The 25,346-nt window shown below is 43.0% G+C and overlaps 1 protein-coding gene across 7 annotated transcripts in view; it reads left to right on the top strand.

Moving 5' to 3' along the window:
• Window positions 1–25,346, top strand: part of MBNL2 (muscleblind like splicing regulator 2) — a 164,822-nt gene that overhangs the window by 37,037 nt on the left and 102,439 nt on the right. For all 7 annotated transcript variants that reach the window (XM_043477896.1, XM_043477894.1, XM_043477899.1 and 4 more), the window contains exon 2: window positions 12,786–13,562. In XM_043477896.1, the coding sequence (XP_043333831.1) occupies window positions 13,389–13,562 (174 nt within the window). In that variant the 5' untranslated portion in view covers window positions 12,786–13,388. The remainder of the gene's footprint in view (window positions 1–12,785; window positions 13,563–25,346) is intronic.

Here is a 25,346-nt window from a genome sequence, read left to right as displayed (position 1 = left end):
GCTGGGAGGATCTTCCCAGCAGAACCTCCCTGGGATATATTCAACACCGGCTTGCAAATATCACGAAGAATGGGCACCTAGCAATGCCCATTACTTAAGGGGACCAGGGCAGAGGAAAATCTGCTGTCTCTAGTTTGCCTTCAGAGTGTTTACCCCCAGGGTATCCTGTGTTGATGGTCCCTGCATGCATGCTAAGTTGCATCAGTCGTGTCCAACTCTTGGCAACTCCATGCATTGTAGCCTGCTAGGCTCCTCTGTCCATGCCATTCTCCAGGCAAGAGTACTGGAGTGGGTTGCTGTGCCCTCCTCCAGGGGATCTTCCAAACCCAGGGAATGAACCTGTGTCCCTTAAGTGTCTCCTTCACTTTTAGGCAAGTTCTTTTCCACAAGCACTACCTGGGAAGCTCCATGTGGCTCAAAAAACTGGACCTTCACCTGCTGGAAATACCAGGGTCTCTTGGAGCCCAGTCTTACCAAGAAATAAATTCACTTCCACTTGTAGCAATCTTTTCTTTTTTTTTTGCTGAGAGCCTTCAGGAACCAGTAGTGCTCCCATTCAGAAAGTTCCAGACCCCTCCTTGAGGTCTGAGAGCAGAGCAGCTCCCACCAACACACCTTGAAGGCAGGCCTGGGAGTGTTGCTGAGTTCCCAGTGCATGGTAGCACTCTACGTGCTGTTCTTGTGGAAGAGAAGACATGAAGAAGAAGACCTAAACCTCTGGGATCCCGAGACCTAGATCTGTGTGCTTTCTGCAGCCTGGGGCTGCAGTGTTTAACATCTGCTCCTTCCTGGGTGCTGAGTACAGAGCCTGCACAGAGCCCCCTTGAATCTGAACTCTGGTGCAGGAACACAATGAGCTCCCCAAAGACCCCCCCTTCCCCTCTATTCTCCCCTCCCCACCCCTCCCTACCCCTCCACCAACACACACACACGCCATTGCTCCTGTTAGATCCCTGGGCTCAAACGGCCAGCTAACAAATCTAGGCCAAACCCAGCCGGGCTGATAAGATTTCCAGAAGAGTTCCTAAAAATACATTTCTCCTTAAATCAGCCTTGCCAATCACTGTGCAATCACAGAACGTTAAGGGCAGAAGTGGCCTGAGAAATTGTTGCGCCCTCTCGTTTTTAAAGCTAAGAAATCAGAGTCCCAGAGAGCTAACAGCAAGAACAACAGTGGCTGAGGGATGTTTCAAATCACATCATGAAGATGGAACAAAGCAAGCCATACAGGCGGTACAAACTGTGAGCTGCGTAGTATGTTCTTACTTATTTGTCTATTCAGCCTTTCACTTATTCAGCAAATATTTATTGTGTACTTGCCCTGTCTTGAAGTTTTGATGTTGCCCTAGATGGCAGGGATACAGACAGACCCTGCCCTCAGAGACCTCACATTGTGCTTGGGGGAGAGCTTGAGCAGATAGGTAAGTAAATATGTTGAGTGTCAGACAAGAAACAGGACTTTGGAAGGGAATAAAGCAGGGTGAGCTGGAGTGAGGGGGTAGGACTGATGCAGTATCACATCAGGAACTTGGCAGCATCCTGTCTCTGCTCCTGCTCTCAGGTTGCCGAGGGCAGGTGGAGAAATCATGTATTTCAGAACAAGTTCACGCTGTTGCACTGAAGTGGTGCTTCCTGGGCTTTATCTCTCTGCCCTTGGGGGACATCTCAAGCCCTACCTCAGCCTGTCTCAGCCTGTACCACATCTCTTCACAGACTGAGATATAGGGGCCATAGCAAGAACTACCACACTCCATCTGCCTGCCCTCCAGCTGGAGACCAGCCTGCTGCCCTTGCTCCCTGCTTCCCTTTGCCCCAGTCTCAGAGCCCCCCATTCCACCCTGGCCAGTGCCCAAGTCTCTGCTCCTCCTTTGGGTGCCTCTTCTGGCCCATACCCCCATCCTGCCATTTTCCCATGCTCCTGTTGTGTTTCTTCTCTTTCCACTCAGAAGAGTAAGGAAACGGGGGAGAGTGGTGGAGAAGCAGGTTCTTGCCTCTCTGCTGGGGCTCCACAGAGGAGGGCCTTACGATGCTGTGAGCAGATCTCAGATTCACAAAGGTCGCTTCCCCAGGAGCCCACAGGTGATCAAGGGCCATCTGCCCACTGTGCACCGGAGTCCAGAGCTCTCCTGGCTGCTCCATGATGTTCTTGCAGCCCCAGGTACTCTGGGGAGCCCCAGACACTGAGCACCTCATTTCCCAGCACCCCCTCCTCCCGTGCTAAACTGCTACCTGCAGAGTCAGCGGTGACATCCACCACCGCCAGTTGTCCACACACCCTTGATCTCATGGCACTTAATATTTTTGACTGCTCAGTCCACCCTGAAACTGCATGTCTCTCCCGGCACCTGGATGTAACACTATTCAGAAAACCCTTTGTCTTTTTGTTACTCTTTTCTTCTGGTTTCACCTGCTCCTCTTCTTTCTGTCATCTTTAAATAACTGAACAAAGTGTCTTTGACCCTGTCCAAATCTTTCCTTTTTCTCTCCTACATATATGCGTGTGCTAAGTCGGTTCAGTCATGTCCGACTCTTTGAGACCTCATGGACTGTAACCCGCCAGGCTTCTCTGTCTGTGGGGATCTCCAGGCAAGAATACTGGAGTGGGTTGCCATTTTCTTCTCCAGGGGATCTTCCTGACCCAGAGATTGAACCTGTGTCTCTTACATTTCCTGCATTGGCAGATGGGTTCTTTACCACTAGCGCCACCTGGGAAGCCCCTCCTAGATTATACACACAGATGTAAATATCGTTATAAGTATTTCTGTTTTCTCTCTAATTTTAGCCATTCTGTGGTGTTAGCTATCATTTCTATGAATAGTAATTCCAGCTATATACACATGACCACGACCTCTATGCCTCGGTTTCCAATCTGCCTCCTCTCCCTGACATCCTTCCTCCTGGGCAGGGCCTTTTGAAGTCCTGGGACCCGCATTTTGAAGTCCTCTTTGACAGTTCCCTTCCCTGCATTGCTCACTCCCAATCCCGCAGGCTCCTCTGTCCATGGAATTCTCCAGACAAGAATACTTCAGCCATTCCCTCCTGCAGGGGATCTTCCAGACCCAGTGATTTTCCTGTGTCTCCGGTATTGGCAGGCAGATTCTCTCCCACTGGTATAACTTTGGGCCTGAATTGTTCCTTTTCTCCTGGACCCTTGCTCGAATCACCAACCAACTTCACCACCTGTGAGCTCTTCTAATTCTAATGCATCCTAAGTGATCCACCAGCTGGGGATTTGTCTAGATCTCAAGCGCTCCCCAATATCTACATTACTAATGATCCTGATATTTTATAATGGAGTCTACTTAGTCAGACCTACTCAGCACTATCATCAGTGGAGATAGCACTGCCCCCTATAGAGAACCTTGGAAATTTAAAGGAGCATTATTCCCTCATCGTCCTAATGACCAGGCAACATCTCTGGAATGTAATGTGTGGAAGTAATGGATTTTGACATCTTGCAATGGATATGACTCTGTGGGATTGAAAAGCTAGTCTGTATCTAGTGAGTGCTGAGTGTACAGCTAGACATTCACATAAGTAAAAATGCTATTCTGGGCAATCTGGGTCAAGATCTTAACTCTGTTTCACATATTTGCACGAGTGTTTTTTTCTAATTTTTTATTTTTTGGACAGTCGATAGAACTGAATTTTTTGAGAATGCAACTATGTAAATTGAGGCAAGATTGTTCTTGAACTTGTTAGGAACTTTGACAGGAATTGTTTGGCATTCTGAAAAGCCACATCACCTGTCACACCTACATCAGTTTGCATTTGTGTGCCCATCACACAAGATAAGTCGTGGATATCCACCACTTCATTCTGTTTTCTAATATACTTGTGTCTAAGCTTGGACATTCTAAAACACACATTTATTTTACAAATAGCTTTGTTGCTGTTCAGTCGCTAAGTCGTGTCCGACTCTTTGAGATTCCGTGGACTGCAGCACGCCAAGCTCCTCTGTCCTCCACTGTCTCTTGGAGTCTGCTCAAATTCGTGTCCATTGAGTCAGTGATGCTATCTAACCATCTCATCCTCCGTGGCCCTCTTCTCCTTTTGCCTTCAATCTTTCCCAGCATCAGAGTCTTTTCCAGTGAGTCAGCTCCTCCAATCAGGTGGCCAAAGTACTGGAGCTTCAGCTTCAGCAACAGTCTTTCCAATGAATGTTCAGAGTTGATTTCCTTTAGGATTGACTGGTTGGATCTTCTTGCAGTCCAGGGGACTCTCAAGAAATCTTCTCTACTTTTTTTGATATTTAGTTGTATTTCAGTTATGACAATATATTGATTTTTCTTAAATGTGTGTATGTTGGTTAGATTGTGTATGATTTTCATCTGTTGGTAACAAAAGTTATGTTACGAAAATTTTGTTCAAAAGGCATTGTACATGTACAGGCAGATGAATGAGGCTTTCGGCTGGTAATTACAGAAAGAGAGAGAAAAGGAAAAGGGTCAAGTGAAAAGCAGTCCAGGCCACCAAAGGCAGGAAATGGAAGTTCTGACAAAGGATTCCGTGGCTTTCAGGCCTAGATGGCTGGGTAATTAAACTGACTGCACCCACGGGGTCCTGGACTTCCAGGAAACCGGTAAATGCTGTCAGTCTTAACTGGTATCTAATACAATTGCTTTTATTCTAATGAGAGTAGCTCCTAACTGAATTATAAATGTTTAGATAGAACACACAGGCACAGCAAAAAAAAAAAAAAAAACCACCATAATTTGAATACAAATATGTGTTGAATCTGTTCTATCTAGCTGTAGTTTCAGGAGTATATTTAGAAGTCTCTCATTTTCTAACTGAAGAGGGGATTTTTTTCTCTGCCCATTCCTGGAAATGACAGTGAAAATGGGCTGGAAATGTTTGTGCAGGAAAAGGAACTCTGGATTTTATGAAGTTTTCACTTGTACTGTAAGATACCAGGTCCAAGAGGAAACTTTTTAGTGGGGAATTTCTCCTTTTATTTCTGTTATCATGAAACGTTGGCTTATCTGACTTACTGCATGACCTTGGGTGCCCCAGTGTTTAATTTCCCCCATAGAAGTGGATTTGAAAGTATGTTCAAAAGAACAAGTATCATGTGAAATGAAGACATCACTGGTAGCCCTGCTTAGAATGAACGAGTGTTTGGGGTTAGTTTTTGAAGACCATCCATCAAAGGGTTGTCTAACATTCTCTGAAGGACTTCGTACTTTGCACCACCGTCATGGAAAGAGGCTCTACATTCTTTAAGCTACAGTTCATTTGCTTTGCAAAAATGTATAACAGTGAATAGGAGTCCTTTCCACCAGTGTGTGTGTTTGTGTGTATGTAGGAACACAGATGTAAGGTAAGTTGATATATCTTATCTAGCGCTGATAAGCGTTAGACACCAAACAGAGAGTCGTTAAAATATACTAGTAATTATACTTTGGTTGCAGTACATCCATTTATGGTTTACTGTTGAGCCACCTGGGAAGCCACATATATACTGCTAATTATATTTTGGTTACAGTACATCCATTTATGGTTTACGTATTGGTTGGCCAAAGAGTTCATTTGATGTTAATGGAAAAACCCAAATGAACTTTTTGGCCAGTCCAGTGTTTTCAATCCTCATGATTCCAAACAAGGAAACCAAAGCTCAGAGAGCTTAGGTGACATTTCACAGCTATTCAGGGAAGCAGAGGAGCAACTGACTGGAATCCAGGGTTGAAAATTTCATTCTTACCCACGTGTGTGTTCAGTCACTAAGTCGTCCCCGACTGTGACTTCATGGATTGCAGCAGGCCAGGCTGCCCTGTCCTTCACTGTCTCCTGGAGTTTGCTCAGCCTTATGTCCACTGAGTCAGTGATGCTATAAAACCATCTCATTCTCTGTCGTCCCCTTCTCTTCCTGCCTTCAATCTTTCCCAGCATCAGAGTCTTTTCCAGTGAGTCAGCTCTTCACATCAGGTGGCCAAAATATTAGAGCTTCAGCTTCAGCATCAGTCCCTCCAGGGAACAGTCAGGGTTGCTTCCCTTTAGGATTGACTGGTTCTTACCCATAATCCGTGCCAGAGTTTCAAAGCACGTTTCATTTACATTTCCAATATATTTTTTAAAAATCTTAAAGGTGTCTAGAAACAACAATCTTTTTAAGGACAATCACTTTGGCTGCTGGCTTCACTCTTTTTCTTGGAAAAGTCAGCGAGGTCCTATATGGCTTGGGCAGTTGGGACCGCAATGGTTTCTGTATTTTTATTGGTCGTCTGTGGTTCCCGTGGGGAGGGACCTCTTCTCAGGGCCTGTGATTAGGGTGGGATTACACCACTCCTGGAGGTCAAGTGGCTCTTAGCCCATTGCTTCAGATGGCGCTGCCCTGGGTCCCTCTCCAGCCCGGGCGTCTTCATCTCCCACTCAGGATGCGCTGAGTCAAGGACCAAGGGAGTGCACACGTGGAGAGCTATTTTAAATTAAGCTCCAGAAATAGAGGTGGGGATGTTCAGATTTCAAGCCACTCACAGGAAGGAAAAAAAAAATCATTCTTTTAAATGATGTATTTTAAGAATTTAAAGATTAAAAATAGGAAATCCTCAAGATTTTCTCCACATTAAAATTTAGGAAACTCTGGGAGACATGGTTTCTTTATTGTAATTAGATTTATGCAAAATGAAATTAAAGGCATCCCATAAATTACTTAATGGATAATGAGTCCTTGACTGTCTGACTCAGAAATCGGTTTGTTTTGCAAGGATCCTTTAATCAGCTCCCTAGGAGGCCGTTGTCTGGCAGACAGCTGAAATACCTTAGATGACCAAGAGCCGGCTGGAGGGGTTGTATGCCACACAACTATTTTCCTTGAGGCGGTCTTACGTTTTGATCAATCTAAGGCTCAAGATCGGACATGATGAATGTGTTTCCCTTCAGAAACGTACAAACTGGCTATAAAGTGTTGGTGAGGCGAGGACACCTGGGGTCCTCAGCCTGGGCTTGTCTGAGGGATGTGGCCTGGGGGGAGTTCGCCAGGGTCGGGGAGGAAAGGACCTAAACTCTCCCGGTGACATCATGACATCACAGAGCAGCTATAACAAGCCAACGTGAGCAGCGAATTCTTGCCTACAGTCAAAAGTCACAGCTTTCTGAAAAATCTAACACCTACAAGAGTTTTCAATATGTTTTGAAAAATGAAGTGTCGTGTAAGTGAAGACCCTAAAAAGAGCTTGGGATTCTTCGGTGCCATTGAACAGCAAGTCCACTGGCATTTCAGGAAATACTACAGAACCTTCTTGCGGTATTTTTGAACTTCAGTCTTGCCTTTTCTTTGAAGATGGGTCCAGCAGTGATGGTCCATGTTCATCATGTCTGGTGCTGTCTAGAGAAGCTGGCCCCTCTGTAAAGAGTTCTGGCCTTATGGGACTTGGGACCCAGCTGTTGGTCACCAAGGACCGCCAGCGCCCTAAGACGGCCCTCTCTCAGACAAGGGTCCTGGAAACAACGCTCTGTTTATCCCCACCAAAGGCCTGCTTCATCCTGAACAAAACCCGCAAGCTATGAGATAGTCTATTTTTCAAATTCTCATAGAATCACATCGTATCTGGGGCAGATCTCCCAAGTGTTTGCTGTGTCATCTAGTTTTATTTTGTTTTGACTGATCAGAAACACAGCCACTGGGAGAAGCCCTCAGCCAGCCCTCCTGAAATTGTTTGTGTGGGAATCAGTGACCCCAGGACCTGGCCATTAACTCAGAGCAGACATCTGGGTTCCCTCAGAACCCAGAGGATGCCAGGCACCCAGGAGGATGGCAAGAAATGCTTGCCCCGGTGGTTCTCCAACTTGAGAGCGCTTCAGAGTTAGTCCTGGAAGGCTGCTTAGAACACAGATTGGTGGGCCCCACACCCAGGACTTCTGATTCAGGGCCTCTGGGCTGAGACCCAAGGATCTACATTTCTAGCAAGTTCCCAGAGGCTGCTGGGACTGCTGGCCCATGTACTACACTTTGAAAACCTTTGGGCTAAGGATTCAGGGTTTTGAAGCTCAAATAATTTATCCCTGGGGCATCTTCTCACCTTCACCCTCAACTTACTTGGCAGCAGCAGGGTAAGCCCGTGGCACTTGGTGGAATTTTCCTACAGGATAATACTGGCACTCTCTATTCAGAGCCTTATTCCTTTAGGTTAGAATTTGGTCCATGTGTTACTCACTCAGTCGTGTCTGATTCTTTGTGACCCCGTGGACTGTAGCCCTCCAGGCTCCTCAGTCCATGGAATTCTCCAGGCAAGAATACTGGAGTGGGTTGCTATGCCCTTCTCCAAGCAGTCTTCCAGACCCAGGGATCAGACCCAGGTCTCCTGCATTGAGGGCAGACTCCTTACTGGAGTTTACTTACTGGGCACCCGGGGAGCCCAACTTTGGTCCATATTAAAGTGCAAATGAACAGGAGGAGGACCAGGAGTTTATCTGACAACGATTTGTTGAGTGTGCTCTATATATCAGGCACGGAACTGAACTCTGGGGATTTGAAAATAGTAGTCTGTTGTCTCAGATGGTAATGCAGGAGCCCTGGGTCTGATCCCTGGGTCAGGAAGATCCCCTGGAGAAGGGCATGGCAACCCACTCCATGTTCTTGCCTGGAGAATCCCATGGACAGAGGAGCCTGGCGGGCTACAGTCCATGGGGTCACAAAGAGACAGAACTGAAGTGACCCAGCACACATGCGCAGCTTCTCCACAGACACATTTTAACAGGGGCCCCTCTGGGCAGATGAACTGGAAGATGCCAGCCGCCCCCCGCCCTTTCCCCTCACCCGGGGCGCTGGGAGCTCAGTCCGAAGCTGTGTTCTCACCAAGCCCTCAGGCCACCTAGCTTCCCCGTCACTGCGACCCCGGGGGTGGGGTGGGGGGCCCTCGTCACACCCAGGGTGACTGCTGGGCCCTAAAAGTGTCTCCTTCAGTTCTGGGTTAGCAGCAGCTGGAGGAAGACAGCAGGCCCAGGCCTTTGTAGTGACACCGTGGGATCTGTGCTTGGGGGAACCGTCTCTGGGGGTTCCCTTCTGCTGCAGACTGAAGGCCACCTGAGAAACGAGGGACGCTCTGGGTACGCGGCCCCGGGCGAGCGCCCCCTGCAGGCAGTTCTGTGATCTCCACGGCACCGCCTTGCTCTCAGAAGCTACACCTGGAGCAGATCCACCCCAGGCAGGACCCAGGTCATTGATAAGAGAACCACTGCAGAGAGGAAGCTTGGGGGAGTGGATTTCTTCAATAAATATTGATAGAGCAGCTTCTCCTTTCATCACCTTGCGCTGGGTCAGCACTTTACTGTTCACAAAGTGTCTCTATGTTTCTTTTGTAATCAGTCCTTCATGACAGCAACCATGTGAAGTTAAGTAGGAACTACCAACATTTTACATCGGAAGAAACTGGATCACAGAGAAAATTGACTTACCCAAGGTCAGATGAAGGAGCCTTGGCAATATAAGGACTAGAAGCTGGCTCTTAGGGCAGGGTATTTTCACCATTCCAGAAAGTTCTCTGGCTAATAGAAGAAATGAAAAAACCCTTACAACATGAGTAGAACTATAATGCAAACTACATATGTAATTCTGAATTTTTTTGGAGAGGAGTTGAAAGGAAGCAAGTGAGTTTAATTTTAATAATAATATTTAACCTAATTTGTTAATAATATCAATTTACCATGTAGTAAATATGAAACAATATTGAGATTTTTCATGTTCTTTTTTTTTATACTAAAAGTGCTTGAAATTGGTGTGTATTTTATACCTGAGGTTTCCAGGTGGCTCAGCGGTAAAGAATCTGCCTGCAATGCAGGAGCTCCAGATTCAATCCCTGGGTGGGGAAAATCCCCTGGAGGAAGAAATGGCAGCCCTCTCCAATATTCTTGCCTGAGAAATCCCATGGGCAATTTTATACTTAGAGCACATCTCAATTAGGATGCTGGATTTTTATTGGAAAGATTAATACTTGATCTGTATTTAGATTCTGTGAAATTTACAACTGAAAAGTAGATTCATAGTTGGTCCGAGCATACTGAAAAGTTTTCTAATAACTATTACTGAGGATCAGTTTTTAAGTTAAACTTACATTAGGAAGAAATAAAAAATTTAAATTTAGTTCCTCAGTGGCACTAGCCACATCTCAAGTGTTCCATAACCATCTGTAGCTAGTGGCTTCTGTATTGAAGAGCGAAGCCCTAACAAGTAACCCTGCCTCGCTGGAGCCTCCAGTCTGGTACACTCGGGATGTAATTTGTTCTGTGTGTTCGTATAGTTTAGTCTTGCCCCTTGGCCACCATGTATCATCCTCGCCCATCATTGCCCATCTCCTTCGGTGGGCTCCCCTGACCTGATTTAAATCTGCTCTCAGTTCCTCATTTCCCAGAGCTGCTAGCTGTACCCATTCCTGAAGAGGGAGGTTGTGATGGCCCGAGGGAGGTGGTATCTTTGATAATAGTCGTTGTGGAACTTTAAGGATTGAAACAGAACAAGCTGGGAGAAAGAGTGGATTCACCAACAGTTAGGATAGCAGTATATTTACTTGCAATCTGACGCACTTTCTGGTACATCTTTGACTTACACTGGACTGGCCATCAGAAACTTGGCTCCTCTGTTTTTAAAAGCAAGTTCATCTTGATAGAGTCTGATGGTCTAAATTCTGATTGGATTTTCACAGTAGAAGAAATGGCAAAAAAAAAAAAAAAAAAAAAGAAATGGCACTCTGCTTCTCCCAGGGTGGGGGGTGGGAGCAGGGAACTGTCTTCTTACCTAAAAGTAGCGAAAGTGTACCCCATTCACTGGACTGGATTAAGAGCGTTGTTCCAGTGTGGTTTTCAGGAATACTTGAGTAATTATTCATTGGTACTTGAATACATATTTGCCTGTTTCTTTTCCTACATGTGAAGGGTTGGCCAAGACTGTATGGCTTTGAGGAAGAGAATCTATCTCCTGCATCTTTGTTGTTCTGTGACCCCAGTAAACCCAGGTCCTTAGGACTCAGGGATGCTGTAAAATATTTTGCAAGTATAAACTCCAGCTATCCAGCCCCTCACTGTGTCTCCAACATTATTGGTGCCTCAGCTCCACTGAACACACTGGCAGAAATGTTTCCTTGTCCCTCACTTCACTCGTCCTTTGTTCTCATGGGGGTTAGAGGTGGGGGTTGAGTTAAGAGTGCAGGTCCAGGCTGGTCGGTGAAACCTGACCTAGAGTCAGCTTGGTTATTAAACTCATCTTCTTAAACTCTTGAAGTTAAGATGGTTGAATGTTAGCTTCTGGGAACGCAGTGCTGCCAAACAGACAAGCAGGAGCCTGTCAGGCCCCTCAAATATTTCACAATTGGAAGTTAGGAATGTGTCACAGCTTCCCAGGTTGCCGATGTCCTTCAATGCACATACAGTTATATCTCATTCAAACACTTCTGCTGACAAGTAAGAGAAGGATTGTGATGAAGAAGCATTCCCCCCCTGTCCCAGGAGATGTCCCACTAAATATTAATAAATGATCCACAATCAGATAAGCTTGGCAGATGCCATTGCAGGCCCTCCCCCCATCAGAGACTCATTCAAGGCTGAAAAAAGCCCTATTGCAGGTAAGCCTTGTTCAGCTTGGTTTACCTGGAGTTAACTAAACCTAATTGACGGTCAGACCTACTCTTTCAGGGAACACTTGTGAACCACTCAAGGATTATTGCTCTCTGAACTTATTTGGTGTATGATGATTTTAAATAACCTACTTCCAGCCTCCATTAAGTTTTTAGTTATAAATTTTTTAAAAGGACATCAAGACTAAGGGAATAAGTAAGGCAGCCTGTGGCATATTCAATATATGAAAATGACCAACTTCTGATATTTAGTCTTTCATTCATGCTGCACTGAATATTAAATTTTTTAATGTTTTTATAATTTCATAATCCTTAGAGATATTAAAAGAAACTAAATGGGTTGATTTTAGAAATCTGAATTGACCAGTCATATTTTTGTTGTAGGTCTGTGATTCAACTCCAGCATTCTGCAGAACCAAACATTTTTAAGTTGTGACTCTGCTAAAAACTAAACTGCACTAAAGTAAAGTGAACTTGCATTCATTCACTTAGTCAGTGAGTCGGTCGTCAGCTAAATTGCTCGATAAATATTTTTTGAGGACCTAATAGCCCTGATCTAAGGCACTAGGGAAACGGAAATGAAAAACACGAACAGGGAAGAAAGCAACATCAACCAAGTATTAAAAGTAGAGGGAAAGTATGAGAGATCTGAGAATAATATCAGGAGTGGTCTACCTATCCCTCTCTAAGCTCAAACCTCTGTAAACTAGAAAGGACATATAGGGTGAGGAGTGCACACATCACCCAGAATGACAATATCCTTATTATATAGAAGAGACACATCCCAAATAATTGTTTATAGCATTTTCAACAATAAAATCAATGGCCTAAATGTGAAATTAATTGGAAGCCACGGTTCTAATACACTGTTTTGGCGATTAAGCACATTAGATTGAATTGTCTCAGAATGTCTAATTATTGTGTCTGCCACACTCATCTGTTTGAGTCATCCCTAACTTTTGGACTGCTGCCTGGATCATTTCTGCAATACGGTTGCAGTTTCGTATTCTTCTCTCTCTCTCTTTTAATGCATAACTTCTCTTGCTATATTCAAAGCTCAAAGCTCTAAACTGCACTTTTGCAAATTCGAGATAAGAGCTAAATAGTTTGTTGAAGTGTTGAGTCCATTGAGTTGGGGTGTAAGTTGATTTTATTTTTTAATTGAGAAATGTTTTATAGTATAGGATAGTTGATTCACCACTTATTTATGTTTTGCAGCTTCAAGATTTAAAAGTGCCTGTGTGAAGTCACTTTTGCTGGAAACCAAGTCCGGGAGCTTTTTGTTCAAATCTTGTTTTTCTGTCAAATATACATTACCCTGACCTTACGAGTGGATGAAGATACCTCAACTGTCTGACTTTGCCAATTGCTTGATTTCAGAATTTTAAACGGTGGAAGGAAAAAGAAATCCTGCTAAGATCTGAACATCTCAGTGGCTTATTTTCCAGCATCATCAATAGCTGTGAGTGTCAGGACTAAATATTCTCCCAAGGAGTGCCATGATATTGAGGTCACTTTATTAAAAACAGTTTTGTCTGCGAAACGATCAGGAGACTCGGACGTTTGCAGTCAGAGATGACAGTGAGCACGCTTTTATTGCGGCCCGCAGTCTTCGAGTGGGGCATATTGATTGATGAGTGACTGCCTGCCGATAAATTCTCTCTGCACTCTGTTTCCTGGATTGGACTTCATTAAGCAATTTATCACTTACCTTCAGACTTACATGTGGAATTTTTCACAACAATAGTTTTGGAATCATTGGAACTTGGATTGATTTCGTCATTTAACAGGGAGGAACAGGATCCCAGTTATTTCCTCATCATGGCTTTGAATGTTGCCCCTGTCAGAGATACAAAATGGCTGACGTTAGAGGTCTGCAGACAGTTCCAGAGAGGAACCTGCTCCCGCTCTGATGAGGAATGCAAATTCGCCCACCCCCCCAAAAGCTGCCAGGTTGAAAATGGAAGAGTAATTGCCTGCTTTGATTCCCTAAAGGTAAGAGAATACGTTTTAGGTAGCCACATTGGACTGTCAAAAGGAACGCTTTTCATTGTACTTCTACCAAAGTCTAACAATTGATTTTCAATCCTGTTTTTCTTATTTGTGGTGATTATTGGGAGATTTGCACTCAGATTTTTTTCATGTCAGGCATATATAAATTTTTTACAGGTCCATGTTTAAATTAAAAATACATGATGGTGTATTTTTGGTCTGGCATGACATTCATGTACTCAAGAGTTTTAAATCAAAGTCTGGCTTGTGACAACTGAAGATAAATATTTTATTAACGTTTGATCTTCTGGAGGTTATATAAAGGTGAAGAAATTGAATGTGTCACTTTTATGTGCCAGTTACTCTGATTCACCTCTTGAAGAATTTCTACTCTTGTGGCTTTCTTTCTTGACCAAGGGCTTCCTAAAATACTTCTTAAGAGGTTTTTCACTCTCTTTGGAAATTTGCCATGGCTAACAGGAATTATTAAATACATACTCAGTACTCCTTGAGAACCTACCATGTGTAGGTTAACACATAGCTCATCAGAGAAGAAATGAATGTGCTTCAGGTTGGTGTCCTTGAGCCCTCTGTCTGGTGGGGAAAATACAACAAATGGCTATAATGCAAGACAGAAAGGGTATGTGCTTGGTCGCTCAGTCGTGTCCAACTCTTTGCGACCCCGTGGACTGTAGCCTGCCAGGCTCCTTTGTCCAAGGGATTCTCCAGGCAAGAATACTGGAGTGGGTTGCCATGCCCTCTTCCAGGGCATCTCCCCAACCCAGGGATCAAACTCAGGTCTCCCACATTGTAGGCGGATTCTTTAACATCTGAGCCACTAGGGAAGCCCAAGATAGAAAGGGCCATGTGCCCCAAGAGAAGGATAGAAAGCAGACTTCTGTGATAGAAAGCAGATTCCTAGAAGGGACAGCTGGCTTCCACCTGATTGTCTGAGAAATATTTCTGGAGTCTGTGGCACCTGAGTTGTATACCAAGTTGGGTAGAGATTAGACTTGAAGAAATGGGAGAATTATAGTGAAAGATCTCATTGAAGAAAATGGGGATGACTTAACCCGTAATTCTTTGAGGTGGATTTTTTCCCTAAAATTATGGATCCTATCAATCCCTGACTGTCTAGGATAGTTCTAACATAATCGTGATATTGTTTTCAATGATATAGGTAAGATACATAGCTAAAAAAAAATAAAACTTAAATTTTACATCTCTGAAGAACTTCATATAAATAAGCTTTCCAAACAATAAAAAAAAAAAAGTTGATCCACGCTCTTGATACATAATTTGGGAAATCATAGTGCTATGAGTTTACGAAATAGTGACCTTAGCTTAATTTGGGATATTGAAGGGACTGGGTATGTTTCTTGCGAAAATTTCTTCTTAAAGTAAAAAAAGAAACTATGTCTTGTTTGACTTACAGATAAAAATTGAAATATAAGACTTCAAATCATATTTTAATGGGAAAATTTGTCTATACTAAAAGCAGAATTTATAGCTCAATAGAATAAAATTAAAATTTGAAAAAATTAGATATGCAGTTTACCTCAATAACTACCCCTCTTTTCTTCCTTTCTATCTCTCAAAGCTTATTAGTTTAGAATTTAAAATTATAACTCATTTTGTCTATATAGAATTGAATAGATGGGCGATAAATCACAATTCATATAGACTGCAACAGCATGAGCACATTTTTATATTAGTATGTATTTTGCTTGTAGTCAAAAAAGTAAGTAAAGTATGTATTCACTTCTGTGACTACCACAAATGACAGCATTCTCTGTAAAAAGCAGTGTAGATTAAAAACTAGAATGTAAGAACTTTAAGATATGGAATCAGGTCAGAAATGAGAAATTCATTTTCCAGGTCATCCCCAAGTCCTTTGTTTTATTGAGCCAACCCTTTTTTGGTTGGATATTTACTATTAAACTGAGGTTTTAGTAATTTCTTAAAACTTTCAATTCTTTTAACTAGCTAGGGAAGTATGCCCGACCTGTTAAGGCTCAGTATTTTTTTGACTATCAACAGCACAACTCCCAGATTCTTATACATCAATATCTTACTGGAGATCCCCCAAGATCACAATTGTTTGAGAATTCCCACCCATGAGAAAAATCGAGAACAGTTATGTTAGGATAAAAATGTAGACCAAGCTGTGAGAATGTTGAATACTATTCAGAAAGAAACTTTGAAGATCATTTTCAGAAGTGTCTAGTAAAACCGTTTCCAAGTGTGGAAGCAGAGTTGTATATTGCCTCAAGTTATTAGTTTCCTTTCAGAATTGTAAATTTTTAGTTTATTTAATTTGAGTGCAGTGTTATAGATTTGTGACATTGTCAAACTGTAAACAATATGGAAAGACCCACAGGTCCAGGAGTAAGACGTACCCGAGTCTACCTGCTCAACCACTTCCCAGCCTTCGGTGGGTCATTTATCACTTCTTAGCTTTGTTGTCTCATCAGTAAAATGAGAAAATTCACCAGGGACATTGGCTGAAGAATTTACAGTGCCCAGCACCACGCTGGCCTGTTCACCTTGAAAGGCGGCTGTAAGGAGTACAAGTCCTTACAACAGGAACTGGTAAATAAAAGAGACACTCAAAAATACAGGCTAAAATGACAGATGATGATGGTGATCATAATGAAGCTAATTTAATTTTATTTCATGTATTAAAAAAGGGAACTCTGAAGCAGTAGAACCAGCCTAGGGTAGAAAGAAGGGCAGAGTTTTGAAGTCAAAACATGCCAGGACTTGAAGAAACCCTGGAAGGGACACGGGCTAACTATATCATTTGAGACAAGTTATTTTACCTCCTTGACTTCAGTGTCATCCTATTTTAAATTGCTATGATAATTCCTACTTCATAAGGCTACTGCAAAGACCAACTGGCCTAAAATATACCTGTTGCCCAGCACAAGCCGGATGTGGTAAGGACTAGTGATATTAGTGTCTTTCCCTTCCTAATAAAGTATCACATAGTATGGACCTTGAGTTTAATGCCTGGCTTTACAAGCAAAACGTGGCCAACTCTTAAAGCATCCAGTTCTTAATGTGTCCAAACTCTTAATCTATTGTAATAATACCTCAGTGTTGCAAATTAGTCATGAGGTTAAAAGAAATCAAGTTTGAGGCAGACATCATTTTTGTTGTTGTTATTTATTGCAAGATATCTTCTGTAAACACTGTAGGGTACTTTTATTCATAAAAGCAGGGAAAAAAAGAATCTGTGTTGGCTTATATAGGTACAAGTTAATTTGTGAGCCTTAGATACTCCTTTTTTGGTTTTGTTGTGAGTTAAATTTGTATATGTGACCAAACTTCCATAAATACATATGAAACAAATTTGTGGGTGTTTGGAAAAGAGATTTGCTGAGGTCTTTGTCAAGAGAGGTGTACGTATATAGATGCTATTATAACAGAGATTTTGTAAAACGTACAGAGTTCTCACAGTGACATTTGTAATTTATTCACGACTGTTACCACACTGTGTTTTATGTGAAACCATTGGACATGCAAGCATTTATGATTTTTTAAAGTTACAGTGTTATTGTGAACAGTGGAACTGCTTAAATATTTTACAGAAGGCCAGAACATTCCAGAAGACCCTTGTATCCCTGGAGCCTAGAACGGCATCTCATACCCTGTGAAAGTGAAGTGAAAGTCTCTCAGTCATGTCTGACTCTTTGCAACCCCATGGACTATAAAGTCCATGGAATTCTCCAGACCAGAGTACTGGAACGGGTATCCTTTCCCTTCTCCAGGGAATCTTGCCAACCCAGGGATCGAACCCAGGTCTCCCACATTGCCGGTGGATTCTTTACCAGCTGAGCCACAAGGAAAGCCCCCTCGTGCACTGTAAATGCTCACTAATGGTAGAGTACGTTCATCAGGAAACTTCTCTAGCCTCTCAGATAGGGCGGCTGCATGTGGTTGCATAGGGCACACTATACAGTTAGGGTCCATTTCTCATCATAGTGAGATGGGCACCCTCGGGAGTTGTGCAGTGCACAACCTGTGCAGCCATGCACTGTGGCTCTCTTCTTCACATCCCAATAGATTTCAAACTCAGCGGGCTCTGTGCAAGGATTGAAGACACAGACTGACTCTGGAAGTACAACACAACACTGGAAAATTGACAGGACAGTTATTTCACTTTCTCTGAAACTGCATGTGATACAAAAACTACTTGTCTTTACTCTCCCATTCTATGGGATGTTGGCTATAAGTTGGCTGATGACAAGTAAAATTTTAGTCTCTAGAGTTATGGATGAAAAATTAAAAAATTAGAAGTGGTAGATATGGGACAATCTTGGACAATTTTTTAAAAATATCCCCCCAAAGGTATCAAAATATGTCACTGGCCTCAACCTTAACCTCACATTTTTGAATTACCACTGGGCTCTTCAGTTCAGTTACTCAGTCGTGTCCAACTCTTTGCAACCGCATGGACTACAGCATGCCAGGCCTCCCTGTCCATCACCAACACCCGGAGCTTGCTCAAACTCATGTCCATCGAGTAGGTGGATGGACATCCAACCATCTAATCCTCTGTCGTCCCCTTCTCCTCCTGCCTTTAATCTTTCCCAGCATCAGGGTCTTTTCCAGTGAGTCAGTTTTTCATATCAGGTGGCCACAGTATTAGAGCTTCAGCTTCAGCATCAGTCCTTCCAATGATTATTCAGGACTGATTTCCTCTATGATTCAGTACGATTTCCTTTACAACTGGGCTCTTAACAGAGGCTAATTCTTTGAAGAAATTGCTTGAGTATTTTCTAAATTATATGCCTCATTTTGGCCTGATTTAGAAATATAATCTCAGGTAATTATTTCATTATCAATGGAAATCACTGTAGTCCTATAGAGCCTGTCAGCCAGGCATTTTTCATGCAATTATCTATTCTTTCCAACAACTCTGTAAGGTAAATATTACTCAGGTAACCATTACAAATGTGGATACAGATTCAAAAATATAAGTTGCTCTCCTATACCTTATAAATGGTGGAGCAGGGATCTGATTCCAGGTGTGACTCCAGAACTAGTGTCATCTCTTCCTTCTTCCTAATTCCACTGTAAGGACAGAATTATTATTCTGTAAGAATAATCATCGATGTAATTAATTCTAAAGCTCCATAGCTTAGTAATATTTATGTTTAACAAGTCTAGCATATTGAAGTGTAAAAAAAGCATTCCAAAATAGAAGCCCCCAGGAATGAACCTATTTAGGTTCTTGAATATTAAATATATTTTAAAAGTGAGAAACTGCGAGAGAATGCAAGGCACATGTTGTATTTGTTTTTGCATCTGCACACAAATATTATATCATCACTTACGAGGTCTCAGTAACAAAAATGGTTTGGATTCAAGGTGTTGGAGTGTGTGTGTGCCCCCGTGATTCTGAAATACATGGTTTCAGATATATGATGTGAGAAGGTACAGGACAGCTTTGCACTTTAAGAATTCTTGGATCCGCTGATTAGACTTCTCTCTTTTGAGAGATCGGTTTCCCGACCATGACTTCCACTGTCCCTGTAAATCAACCGCTTCCCGTTTGTGTCCTCTCTCGACACCATTCAGACCTCCATACATAGTTTACCCCTCTGAGTACATATCCCAGTACACGTGGTAAGCTTCCTAAAGGCAAGACTGTCTCATTTCTGTGCCCCAGCACCTAACGTGGCATCACAGCAGAAATCCAATCATGACCACTCAAAGAATGCATAAACCAACAAAGAGTCCTCACAGCTTTTCAAAAGGGATTTATCGATGATCATCAGTGCATTTCGGATCCAGCACTGCTCTCTGCATGAGCGTTCACCCTTTTCTTTAAATATTTCATTTTGCGAGCCTGATCAGCCTCTCCTTGGAATTCTCTCCTGCTCTTTCCCCCACGGTATACTCCTAGTTCTTTCGCCACTCTAACCTGCCTGTCTATTCTGCCTTTAATTCCACCTCGTCCTCCTCTTGCTCCCTAAGGTAGATGCTCTCCAAGACCCAGTGTTGGTCCTTCCTAGGTCAAGTCCAGTGATCAGTTCTGAAAGGGGAGGTGCAAATGAAAGTGTTAGTTGCTCAGATGTGTCCGACTCTTTGCAACCCTATTGACTGTAGTCCGCCAGGCTCTTCTGTCCATGGAATTCTCCAGGCAAGGATACTGGTATGGGACGCCATGCCTTCCTCCAGGGGACCTTCCCCACCCAGGGATCGAACCCAGGTCTCCTGCATTGCAGGCAGATTCTTTATCATCTGAGCTACTAGGGAAACCCTCTGAAAGGGGACCTGCTCTCAAATATTTAGTTCCCACCTCTGTGCTGATCAGTCCCAATTCTGGGTGTGTGCTCTTTCCTTGCCAACTTTGAGACTCCCAATTCCTACTGAACACTTCACATGAATGGTTCATTGTCTCCTGCAGTTCAGGATATTTAAATCCACATTCTTCATCCTGTCCCCACCCTAAGCCATCACCCACTCCATCCCCATGCCTTGTTCCCCAGATGCAAAATCTTAGTTTGATCCTCACCATCATGCTAAGCACCCTTAGTGTTGGCTTTTTTTCCCTCCTTGTCCTGATAGTGGAAGTGTGCATCTTTCATAAGTAATCAAGACTATGGAATCTTTACCCAGAAAAGTGGTCATACCCTGAGACTATTGGCACACAATCTCAGGATCGCAAAGGTTTCATGTTTACCTCTAAAAACTTTCTGTGGACTGTGAGTTAAGGAAGTCTCTCATTCACAGAGAAGTCTGACACATTAAAGTGGGCACAAGAAGACCAGAGGACCATTAAAGATACTTTTTAATTGTTTCCCAAATTTTCCTAGAGCCAAGATTAGCAACAAATTCTTCCTAATGCGCAAGATGTTCTCTGCTCAGGATGGATATACTTTCAGCTTTCCAGGACAAGAGGAGGACCATTACTTCCTGTCTAAGAGCAGATGGAATGAGGTTTGGTGCCTTCAGTGAGCAAGGGAATGAGGATTCTCAAGCTCTGCAGCATCTGCCTAAATGTCTTACTTAGGGCCTGCACACCTGCGGCATTTATTTTATGGATGATGCCACTTTCCTGGGACACAGCTGCTACCTAACACAGTTTACAGTGATGAATCAGATAAGATCACCTCTGTGTTAGTTTCCTAGGGTTGTGATTATGAAATACCACCAACTGGGTGGCTTAAAACCACAGAAATGCATCCATCATCTCCTAGTTCTAGGGGCTGGAAGTTTGATCAAGGTGTTTGTTGGACCATGTTCCTTCTGAAACTCCTACAAAAGCAGCCTTCCTTGCCTCTTCTGGTTTCTTATAGTGTGTGCCTCCCTTGCCTTATGACTGTGTAACTCTGATCTCTGCCCTTGCCTGCAGATGTTTGTCTTCCTGTGTGTCTCTCTTTGTATCATCTTCCCTCTGAGTCTGTGTCCAAATTTCCCCTTCTTACAAGGGCATGAGTTATATTAAGGTAGGGCCACTCCCCTCCTCCAGTATGACCTCATCTTATCTAATTACTTCTGCAGTGACTCTGTTTTCAAATCGAGTCACAGTCTGAGGGACAGGGATTTAAGATTTCAATATATCTTTTGGCGAGGGGTGGAGGGGGACAACATGGGGCAATCCATAACAATAACATCTAAACATCAGAAATCAAGCACCGCGGTCTAATTCAGTGAGTCCAAACTGGATTTCGGAGTCCATCTCCACTCACTGCCCTGGATGGCCACTAGCCAGCATCGGAGCCAGCAAGAGGAGGCTTAAAAAAAACTCCAGTTTTTGATATTGAGTAAGAGGAGGCCTGATGATAAACTGTCATTCTGTGATTATAACGTTCTGTGTTTAAGCGTGAAAGAATAGATAAAAATAATTCACAGAGAAAAATGGCAAAACTTACTTCTCTAAAAATAAAGCTAATGAAATAAAATACCAATTGTAACCTTAATTATATTGCTTAATAATTACATTTGTTTATTTACTCACTTTGCCTTGGGCAGTGATGGTAACTTCTGTTAGTCCGTGTGGCAGGCAGTTCTTGGGAAACCATTTCTCTACATTTATGATAATAAATAATTTGTTTCATATTCTGTTTTTCTGAAGATGGAAATCGCATTTTGTCAGTACCCTTCTTCCGTGCAAGCTCCTGCTTTTATTTTCCAATGTTTTAATACAATGACAAACTAGGAAGCAAAGAGCTTAGGTAAAAGTCCTGGCCTGAGAACCTGTATTGGTTCTGAATTACAACATTGCTGCATGCAAGCTTACATCATTTCACCTCCCTGGGTTTCAGGTGATTCATCAGTGAATATTCACTAATTCATTCATTTGTTCATTCATTCCCTCTAACTAAACAAAAGGTACAAAGTCAAGATCTGTAGGAATCAGCAAGTAATATGAATGAGTGATTCAGCCCTCACTGTTGGGGAGACCTAGGGCTCACTGGAGACAGCAGGAAATTAGCCGAAGAGCGCATCACCCCTCTAAAGATGCCAGCAGCCACCCAGCCACAGACAGCTGTTGCCTGCCTTTTGAGAATCCTGGGGATTTAAAAAAACAAACAAAAGAAGCAGGGATACAAGTTTTGATGTGAAGTTTCCCAGTTTCTAAATCTTGGCAACCAATGAAAATATCTTTAAACCCTGAAGTTCAAATAGAACACACCTACCGGATAGATTCAGCCTAAAGTCTGCCACATTTAGCCTCTGAAATAAACAAGTATTGATCCTGTGACAGGCGCCTCTAAACACTGGGAGTAGAACAGCATATGCAGATTCTTCCATTGATAGAGCTAATTGAGGGTGGAGTGAATTTATAAACTGCTCTTCATCATCCTTGAAAGACTGTTTTCACACCGCTTTGGTGATTCACTCTCTGGTTTTCCCCTTACCTCACTGGCCACTCCTCTGTCTCTCTTCCTAAATCACCCTCCTCCTCCTCCAGACCTTGAAGTGCTGGCGTCTCTCCAGGCTTCCTCCTCAGGCGTCTTCTCGATGTTTGCTCACATCCACGGTGGGCACCTTAATCTTCTGATGACTTACCTAACACATTCTTGCCTCGGGGATTTTGGGCTTTCTGCCCATCTACCCCAAAACTGGACTTCCCTCAATGACCTCATCCTACCCAAAGGCTTTAAACATTTCCTATATGCTGAAATTTTAAAATTTCTGTCTCTAGCCTTGATTTCTCCTCTGTCTAGGCTCACTCATCCGATTGCCAACCTGCCATCTCTACCTGGATATTCAAGTGACTTCTCAAGTTTAATATATCCACTAATAAGTCTTGAGTCCCCCTTCAGTCTACTGTTCCCACGATACCTGTTCTCAGTAGATGGTACCATTTATTCAGTTGATCAAAGTAAACATCTTAAAACTCGGCTGGAATCTTCTGTTACCATTACCACCATGTCCAATCTTTCTCTCTGTTCTATTGGCAAGTCCTAGTCTCTCTGCCCTCAAAAGACATCCTAGATCTGAGCACTTTTCAGCACTTCTGTGGTGACTGCCTTGGTCCAAACTACCATTATGTTTCAAATGGATTGTTATAATAGTCATCCGTAGCCTTCACTTTTGCCATTCCTTACTCTCGTGACTCAACAGTCATGTCACTCTCTTGCTTAAAACTTTTCAGTAGCTGTCCATTTCATTGATGAAACCCAAAGGGCTTTCCCTAAAGCCCCATGTGGTCTGGCCCCCAGCTGCATTCCTGGCCCCACTTTCCCCCGCTTTCCACTGGCTGTTCCCTCTATCTGGAATGCTCTCCCCCCAGGTAACTACAAGCCTCAGTTCTTCACTTTGGTTTAGACTTTGCTTAAATAGCACACATCCCTCCACAAAAGCAACCTCAGAACTTGTCCTTAAGGGATGTCATCTGCCTATGTATCTCTTTCTTAACCGTCTCCACTGCTGGAAGGTAATGCTGTAAGACTGGGGTCTTCATTGCTCTATCATTGTACCTGGCAGCGTCTGGGTGCTCATTCATATTTACAAAAGAATTAAGTAATCTTTGGGCTTCCCTGGTGGCTCAGTGATAAAGAACCCACTTGCCAATGCAGGAGGCGTAGTTTTGATCCCTGGGTCAGAAAGATTCCCTGGAGAAGGACATGGCAACCCACTCCAGTATTCTTGCCTGGGAAATCCCATGGACAGAGGAGCCTGGTGGTCTACAGTCCATGGGGTCACAAAAGAGTCGAACATGATTTAGTGGCTAAACAACAAATATATCCTTAAATCTTTAAAATACCACTTAAAAATACTTAAAAACACTTTGAAGTGTTTTTAAAAAAACACTTTGAAATACCACTGTTTTTCCCACAAAATTCCGCTAACTCTTTTGGCTACCTATTGCTCATTTTTTCCCATTAATCTACAGACAGAAAACCCTTCATGGTTAAAGGTTTTGTACAAACAAGTTCTTTGATTTACAACCCAAAAGGTGTTTCTGGACCCTGTGCATAGTTTTGACTGCCTTGATAGGCAGGTCACATGGAGACGTGCCCACAAGTGTCCGTTAAGAGCTATTTAAATTCCCGGAGTGGCCTGTTTGGCCCCTGTGAGCAGCTAAGTCATCAGTTCCCCAAAGCCTGGCTGTAGAATGATGCTGGTACTGGACAACATTTTCCCTAGTCTGCTATAAAGTCAGGACATTGAAATACATTTGTGTATTGTTTTGTTTTGTTTTTATTGTGATGAGACTATGACAGGAGATCTACCCTCTTAACACATTTTGGGGGGGACTGTGCCATATGACTTGTGGGATTTTACTTCCCTGACTAGGGATTGAACCTTCAACCCCTGCATTAGAAGCATGGTGTCTTAACCACTGGTCCGCCAGGGAAATCCATTACCACATTTTAAAATGCATAATGCGGTATTGCTGTCTACAGGTACAATGTTGTAATGCAGATCTCTAGAATTTATTAATCTAACATACTGAAACTGTATAAATACATTTTTTCCATGAAGATAAATTCTTTAAATTTAAAGGTTGCTTTTTATTCTGATTGTTTGCTTCTTTTTTTTTTCTGATTATCATAGTATCCTTTTCTTTTCTAAAACGATTGTCAATAGATGCGTGTTGTTTTCCTTTTTTCCTTAATGGCCTTACTCAGCAAAAAAAAAAAACAAAACTGGGCAGCCCGATGTCAGTTTCCCTCTCATGACATATTACTGCCCAACAAAATTCATAAAAATCTATATTATTTGGTCTGAAATTCCCACCATTAGACTCACTCCTTTCAGTCACACACAGGAAAGGCTTTGTCATTAGAAAGTTTCCATTGAGTCCACGTTCCCTGAGAGGACCCTGGAACTTCCTGGAACTTTTGTGTTAGCAAATGAAGCCAGCTTGATCTATCAAGTAAGCTCATTTTCATTCTGGGGGAGGAAAAGAGCCTGACCCAGAGACTTTGAGACCTAAGACATATTTGCTTCATTGTACAAGAGCAAGTCCCCAGGAAGTCAAAAACAGCTAGCATTCAGCATAAAGGTCTAATCCACAGCGGGGGCGGGGGGGGGGGCTCACCCCAGGGGGCTGGGGAGACCAGGGTTACTCCGGGGGAGCTTCACCAATAATGAACTTCACCTGTTTTACAATTTCCCCATGAACTTATCTGCTAATACTAAATAGCGTATTCTTTCCACTTGGTTTGGTTCAATTTCCTCTGGCTCAAAGATTACAGTCTAGCATGTATTACTCTTTCGCGGCACTGCTATGACCAACGAGGATAAAACTGATAGAGGACAGATTCTCCCTAAGCACCCGCCCTTGGGATTCAGGGAGTAAGTGGATGCTGACATGTT

Source organism: Cervus canadensis, chromosome 9, assembly GCF_019320065.1.
Source record: "Cervus canadensis isolate Bull #8, Minnesota chromosome 9, ASM1932006v1, whole genome shotgun sequence".
In the NCBI taxonomy this organism is placed as follows: Eukaryota; Metazoa; Chordata; class Mammalia; order Artiodactyla; family Cervidae; genus Cervus; species Cervus canadensis.
Note: the sequence above shows the minus strand (reverse complement) of the source record. Positions and strands in the feature narration are given on the sequence as shown.